The following is a 7457-nucleotide window of genomic DNA, read 5'->3' as shown; positions in this document are numbered from 1 at the left end:
GCTCTGAAGGTTGTGAAGCTGAAAGTGAATCTTTTGAGAAAATCCTTCATAACTGTTCTGATACAGTGGTTAGAAATCAAAGATGGGTCAAAGAAAACCTGGTGGAACAGCTGTGAATGTGCACATTCATAATCAGTGACCGGCTAGATTCAAAGCTGGATTAACCATAAAGACTGGTGCATGGAGTGAATACATGTAAAACTGTCTTATAGTGCTCGATATTTAGAGACAGATCCCAGAGTCTCCTGTTTAAAATATTGCGGCCCCATCAGGGAACTCAACCTCCACTGGACAGATAACCAGCGGGGCAGTGTTTTTGCCATTATCATGGAGACAGGGGTTTAAATATGGGTAGACAGGCTCAGAGAAGGAACATCCGCTGTAGGTGTAGATGTGAGTCTTTGCTTCAGCGTCGTAGAAGGACACAGACCCTGCGTCGTAGTCCAGGAACACGCCCACTTTGTTAGGGAGTTCCTGGAGGTGGAGGGTGACGGAGGGGCCGGCGCAGGCGCTGAGACTGCCGCCTTTCCTCCGACAGATCGCCCAGTAACCGCTGTCGGGACGCACTGTGATGGCCCCCTTCCTGTTGATGGACTCCTTCGCCACGCCAAGATCCCAGTCGGTTTTATCACCAACCTGAAACACAAGAAAAAACACGGATTAGACCAACAAATTAGTGATACCAACCTTTAACAGCTGTTCCTTAAAAGTGCAGTGGTGGCAGCGATAGACTGTGATGTTCACTTCTTTGGTAAGTTGCCACACCCCGCTGGGTGGGGAGAATTCCTACCTGAACCTCCCAGTAGCTTCTTCCGGAGGTGAAGCTCTGCTTTCCCAGAACAGAGACGCACGAGTCAAACCTTCGAGGATCGTCTGGGAGGGACAGTTTCTGGCAGCCGAGGCTGACCTGTGGGTTTTCATACAATGAGCACTGTCAAAAACAAGAGGCCTTGCTCACTCAGTGTCCATAATTGCCAAGTTACTGTCACTCATCAGCATTGTGTTATTTGTGTTTGTTCAATTCACCAAATTCTTTGCCTATTCAAAGACATTTTCTATGGTAGACTTCTTGCCAAGACTGGTGAGTTAATCAGTCTTCATTTACCAAGAAAATCTTACTACTTTCAATCCCAGGGTTGCCATACCTTGTTTTTAAACTTTGATATGATACTAGTGAAAACTACTTAATTAATATCACTTTTTTTGGTGCAATGGAGACTAAAATTGAAGTCTTAGGCCTATATAACTTGAACTGTTCTGTCTGTATTTACCAAAGATGTTGAATAAAATAAATGACCTGAGACAACTATTTCAATAAAACCATTAAGACAACAAAACACTAATAGAGTCATTCATATGACTGTTTATATAAGCTAATGATGCTTTAAAGTCTGAAACATCACGCTGTGTTGCGGGTCATTTTTTAATGAAAAAGGCATTGTCTTTGGGGTGGCATGAGGAACTTTTAAAGTCAAAATAACATAGGATCAGGTATCACTGGGATTTTTTGAAAGGATGACTTGGCAACTTGAGGGCATTGTATACACAAAGAGGCCAGCATGTTTCCTTCAACATCTTTATCTAACTCACAGTGATGAATGCGATAGCTGTCAGGTGTTACCACTGGTATGTTACCACTGCCTTTGGACAGCATGATGGATTACATAATGGGTTTTTCTTGCTTGGAGGCAAAGCGATCAGTTTAAGACTTTTTATACATTAGAGGAAAAAATTTATTTGACTGTATACAGAGGCCAAAATGCTGTCTAAACCAATTCTTAGATATGTAAGAGAATGTTTGATAACATTACATTTCTCTTTCAAATATAACCAGAACAATAAGCATCTGCAATTATGCCCTTGTGCTGTAAAATCCACTTATTTAAACTTTTCTCAGTCAATATTAAGATTTAAATTAGTGGGCATTACAATGGTCTTTCAAAAGGGTAATGCTATTGAAATATATAATATGGCGTCATCTGCATATCAACAGATATTATGCTTTTTATGTAAATATTACTGATGTAAGAAGAAAAAAGGGCATCTAGAGGGGCCATGTGCTTGTACACTGCACAGCTGTTGATTTATATAAGGAGTGAAAAGGAGAACCAAAAGAGGGTCTCAAAGTGTCATACTTGAGAAAATATAATGTGGCACCATCTATATAAAGTATTACACTCCAACATGATAATGACTACAATCAATGAAAAGAATAACAAAGGAAACTCGAGGGTCATCTATAAGGTTAATTTTTGTGAAAATATAAGAGTGTCATCTGCATATGAACAGATATGACATTTCAGAGATGTATGAAACACATATCAAAGGCATAAAAAGGAGTATTAAAGGCTGATCTGAAGAGGTTATGTTTGTAAAAATATGGGATGGGTTAACTGTGTAAACTACCAAACCACAACAGTTAAAAACGATAAACATTATTTATGTTAAGAGTATATTTAAGGATGGCGTAAAAGGTCGATAAAAGTAATATTTATATAGTTTTAAATAGTTTTGTTTGTGGAAAATACGACGATGTCATCTGCATACAAACAGATTTATAATATTTGAGGAGTAAAACAGGAAGCCAGAGGGTAACCTGATGGGGAATTTTTTTTGTGAAAATAAAAGATGGTGTCATCTGGGTATGAACAAATACTACACCAGAACAATGTCGAATAAACATTACTTGTGGAAGGATTAATAGCATAAAGAAAAGGCTTATCAAGAGTGATCTTGTTTCAGGAAATATAAGGTGGTGTCATCTGCATATAAACAGATATTTCACTTATACAATGTTAAAAAAACCATTGATTCAGGACAGAGTAAAAGGGCAATGAAAGAGTCATTTTTATCAGTTGTGTTTGTGGAAAATACAATGGTGTCATCTGCATATGGACACATGTTTAATATTTAACCTCTTAAAGTCTGAAAACACAGATAAGAGCCAGAAAATTCTCTTTTTTTTTGTAACTGAAAGGTTTCTTTAACTTTCTACTGAAATTCCACAAAATCCAAATTTCCATAAAATTTAACATATATATTTTTTGTATCTAATTTCATTCAATAGGTGTTTTTAGTATTCAGAAGTTTGTTTTTTAGTAATTTATTGAGCATATTGACCAGATAAAGGGATCATAAAAGTATGTATCAAATATGATACAATAGGCTTTAAGGGGTTAAGGAGGTAAACATGGAGCCACAGGGTAACCTGAAGGGGATGTTTTTTGGGGAAAAATAAAAGATGGTGTCATCTGGGTATGTAGAAGTAATACACCAAATAATACACCATGACCGTATACAAAAACAGTATGTCAGGAGTAAAAACATCGAGAAATGGGTCAACTAGAGGGGTCTTGTTTCAAGAAATATAAGATGGTGTCAACTGGGTATGAAGAAATAATTCACCATGGCATTGTAAAATACACATTATTTATGTACAGGATAAAGCAAAGGGGCATCTAGAGGGTTCTTGTTCCAAGAAATAAACTAGAAAAGCCCTTGGAGAGCGCAGACCTCCACCATTAGCCCTATCTCCCGATAGTAATGAATCCTTTAAAAAAAATTCCTGGATCCAGAGGGTGATCCAGATCAGTCCCAAAATCTAATCAGTTCTTCCTCATGCCATTTCTGGCTCTTCCTGAAAATTTCATCAAAATCCGTCCATAACTTTTTGAGATATGTTGCTAACAAACTTACAAACAAACAAACTAAGTAACAAACCCTGACGATCACATAACCTCCTTAGCAGAGGTAAAGATGGTGTCATCTGCATATGGATACAGTACACAGCATCATTGTAATATAAATATCAGTTATGAAAGGATTTAAAGAGAAAACCTAGACTAGAGACCATAGTGTTGTGGTAGTCATACTTTACCTTTTTTCCATTGGGGGTCAGAATCAGCCAGCCGGCAGCAGTTGCAGGATCCAGAGTTATATCAACTGGAAACAAAAAGAAATGAACAGATGAGATATTTAGCATTCTTCACCTACATCACAGACATCAGCTAACTAAGTTCAAATTTGCAAGATTTAAAGTGATAAATAAACCTCATATTCAGACACATACCTGCATATAGAGTGAGCTGGTTGACTTCTATGAAAGAAAAGAAAAACACACTTTGTCAGATGGTTATTCAGTTTAATATCCATTAATTTTATTTAACTCAATTGTACTGTGAAACCGTGTATGTCTGTTATTTTCTCAAGATTTTAACATATTATCTTGTAATTGGGGTTAACAACACTGGTTTTCATACAGTATCAAGTTAATTTCTTGAGACCTTGAGAAAATATCTCAAATGTACCCATTATGACAACATAGAGCCGTGTTATGCTGAGAAAAAAGAAAGCTGAAGAAAAACTATCAATGCATGTCCTATTAGAGCTTCTGTAGTAACTAAGTCATTTGTAACTAGAATGGTCGTCTGAGGCGGCAGACCCACGCCTAAGCAGCGCCGAGGAACTTACACTCCCATTGATTACTATGGTGTTCAAAATTTCGAAGTCCGACAAAAACCGAATGGGTGCACCGATCATCACCAAAATCTGATCAATTCTTCCCTGTCACTATCCCAATATTCCCTGAAAGTTTGGTGAAGATCCGACTTTCCGTTCTCGAGTTATCTTGTACACATACAAACAAACAAAGAAACGAACAAAGATACGCAACCCTTTACATAACCCCCTGCCGATTTCATTGGCGTGGGTAATAATTAGGGTTTTTGGGTATACTTTTGGAGCACTGTTGGATTAATCTTCTGTTAAAGCAGTGTTACTCAATGTGTGGCTCTGGAGCCTCATGGGGCTCTTTTGTGATTATTTGTGGCTCTTTTATGTCTTAATTTCAAATATTATTCCCCCAGAAAACCTTGGAAAAGGGAAACTTTGACCTCAGAAGTTAATTACATTAATCAGTTTGATTCCTAGACTTATACAGAAAGCTTTAATTGTCAAACATATTTTTCACATTTTTGCCACATTTATCCCATTTTTGCCCTTTTACACCATTTTGTGCCACTTTTCACCCAATTGAGCTACCTTTGCTATTAAAAAACACCTTTTCCCTACTTTTTTGCCTATTTTTACCACTTGTTTTGCCACTTTTTCCCCATTTTGCCCCTTTTCACATTTTTTTGCCACTTTTTGCCCATTTAAGCCATTAGGTACCCCTTTTTCCCCATTTTTTTTGCCCATTTTTGCCACTTCTTTCATACACTTTTTCCCCCCATTTTTGACACTTTTGTCCCATTTTTGCCTCTTTCCAGCATTTTTCACCACTTTTTGCCAATATAAGCTACCTTTTGCCAATAAATACCACTTGTTTCCTCTTTTTTGCCCATTTCTGAAACTTCTTTTAGCCACTTTTAATCCCTTTCTTGCCCTTTTTCACAGGTTTTTGCTCATCTCATCTACCTTTAAATTAAATTAAAAACAACTTGTTTCCTTTTTTGCCCTATTTTGCCACTCTTTTGCCCATTTTAGTCACTTTTCTCTCATTTTTTTCCATGTTTTTGCCACTTTTGGACCATTTTTGCCCCCTTAAACTTATTTTTAATGCTTCTTCAAGACATTTTTGCCACTTTTCACCACTTAGATTGTGACTCTTGTAAAGGTTTTTTTTTTTTCCAACAGTTTGGCACTTTGGTTGAGCAGGGTTGAGTAACACTGTCTTAAAGCATCTTCGAGGGGCTTATCGTAAAAATGCAGCATCATCCACACTTGCTTTACTGACCGTCTGCAGACAGCTTCTTTTCCAGTTCATGGCAGACCTCCACCAGCTTGGAGAAAGCTGTCCGAACTATCCCAAGATAATCTTCTGAGTGGAGTCTGACCCCTGACCAATCCCTTTTTCCCATTGGAGTGGTCAGTGATGAGAAACTCTGAATCAAAACAGGTTAACAGCAGTACAAGTCCCTCGTTAGCACATATTGACCTGAAATTGTAGGTGTATTTACATAATAGAAGTAAGTATAGATTTAGCACACTCAGCACCTGATCACTATTGTACCTGTATAAGATGAAGAGGCTCCTCCGTGTGCTCCAGCTGCTGCAGCTCAGTGCATCTAATCTGCAGCTCATTGATCTCCTGCTCCAGCTCTTTGAGAAACCCCTCTGCTGATCTCTCACTTGCTTTCTGCTTCTCCTCGATGCGCTTGGTGAGCATAGCCTGGTTTGTTTCTATGGCGCTCATCGCCATGGTTGCAACCTGAACACTCTTCTGTATCTCTCTCTCTTTATTTACCTGTGGAGTGCATATGTCTCTTATAGTTATTATGTAAAGTAAATGTCTATACAGTGTATATTCCTGTTATAATGCTGCATATTATACCTTTAAAGAAATAAAATCACAAACCTTGCCCAAGTCCATTGAAGCCTTGATCTCGTCAAACTTTCTGAGTCTGGCGTGGATCTCTTGTTCAAACTCCGCGTTGATGTTCCTCATTTGAGACTGAAAAAGTTGGACAGAGATTACTAAGAAACACTGTAAGAAAAGGTTCTAGTAATTTGTCTGTAAAAGGCAGAACACATAGATCAGAATCAACCAATTAAATAGCGTCTTTCCCTCACCCTGATCTTCCTCGTCTCCTTCTCCAGAGAAACGATCTTGTGGTGTCTGTGCTCCCTCTCTGTACACTTCATGCACACAGGCACCTGCTCGCTCTCGCAGAACATTTCCAGGAGCATGTTGTGATTTTTGCAGAGGTGAGTCATGATGAAGGTGGCCGGATCTGTCAGTGTGTGCTTCAACATCACTTGATCCCTCAAATGAGGCATCAGGTGAACTTCACAGTAAGACTTCCTGCAGACGAGGCACGACTTGACCGCCATTACCTGGTTGTCCTGGCAGATGTCACAGGGAACTTCATTGGACAAGGATGGCTTTTTCGGGATTGGTCTCTTTCGTGGTGGTATCTTGTAATTTGGTTTGCCCTTTAGAGATCTTTAAAAAAAAAAAAAAACCAGTCAAGTTAATTTAACTCGAGCATGGTAGAAGAGTCTAGATTGAAAAATGTTAACTACAACTGACTTCTTGAATTCTTCGGTGATTTCTTTTAACATGAAGTTGATCCGGAGCTCTGGACAGTTTCTGAAAGCCTCCTTGCAGAGTGGACACTCAGACCTATGTCTGGTAGCCCAGAAGCGTTTGATGCATCCAAAGCAGAAGTTGTGGCCACATGGGATGGAGACTGGGTTTTTGAAGATGTCCAGACAGATGCTGCATCGAAATTGCTCCTCAGACAGTGTGAGGGACATGTTTCTGATGAAAGAAAAGAACAGTTTTGACTCACACTCATACGCAAAATTGTCTTCACTTTATCAGGATAGGAACCAAATAATATAACATTAAAAATAGAGACGAGAAAACTTCATGATTATGCAAGTTTCAAGGATTGGTAAATAAGTTCAATAAAATATTCATGAAAGAAATAATACTTAATAACATTACAAATGCC

The 7457-nt window shown here is 38.4% G+C and overlaps 1 protein-coding gene across 1 annotated transcript; it reads right to left on the bottom strand.

The window, feature by feature from the left end:
- Positions 1-249: 249 nt before the first annotated feature.
- Positions 250-7257, bottom strand: LOC121504309 (E3 ubiquitin-protein ligase TRIM21-like). The gene is made up of 9 exons (XM_041779022.1): positions 6990-7257; positions 6571-6896; positions 6356-6451; positions 6011-6244; positions 5735-5882; positions 4070-4096; positions 3878-3942; positions 791-907; positions 250-636 (listed from the first exon to the last, which is right to left on the bottom strand). The coding sequence occupies exons 1-9, from the start codon at positions 7255-7257 to the stop codon at positions 250-252; spliced, it is 1668 nt and encodes a 555-aa protein (XP_041634956.1).
- Positions 7258-7457: the final 200 nt, after the last annotated feature.

This window comes from Cheilinus undulatus, linkage group 22 (genome assembly GCF_018320785.1).
Source record: "Cheilinus undulatus linkage group 22, ASM1832078v1, whole genome shotgun sequence".
NCBI lineage: Eukaryota > Metazoa > Chordata > Actinopteri > Labriformes > Labridae > Cheilinus > Cheilinus undulatus.
The sequence above is the reverse complement of the archived record's forward strand: the minus strand, read 5'-3'. Positions and strand labels throughout refer to the sequence as shown.

What these genes read in the sequence shown, in the direction of transcription:
- LOC121504309 (XM_041779022.1), bottom strand. Translation starts at nt 7,257, where the DNA reads ATGTCCCTCACACTGTCTGAGGAGCAATTTCGATGCAGCATCTGTCTG. An exon ending in CTTCAATGGACTTGGGCAAG is followed by an intron (nt 6,245 to 6,355) that starts GTTTGTGATTTT and finishes TGCACTCCACAG; the next exon opens with GTAAATAAAGAGAGAGAGAT. An exon ending in CCAGCTCACTCTATATGCAG is followed by an intron (nt 3,943 to 4,069) that starts GTATGTGTCTGA and finishes TTTTGTTTCCAG; the next exon opens with TTGATATAACTCTGGATCCT.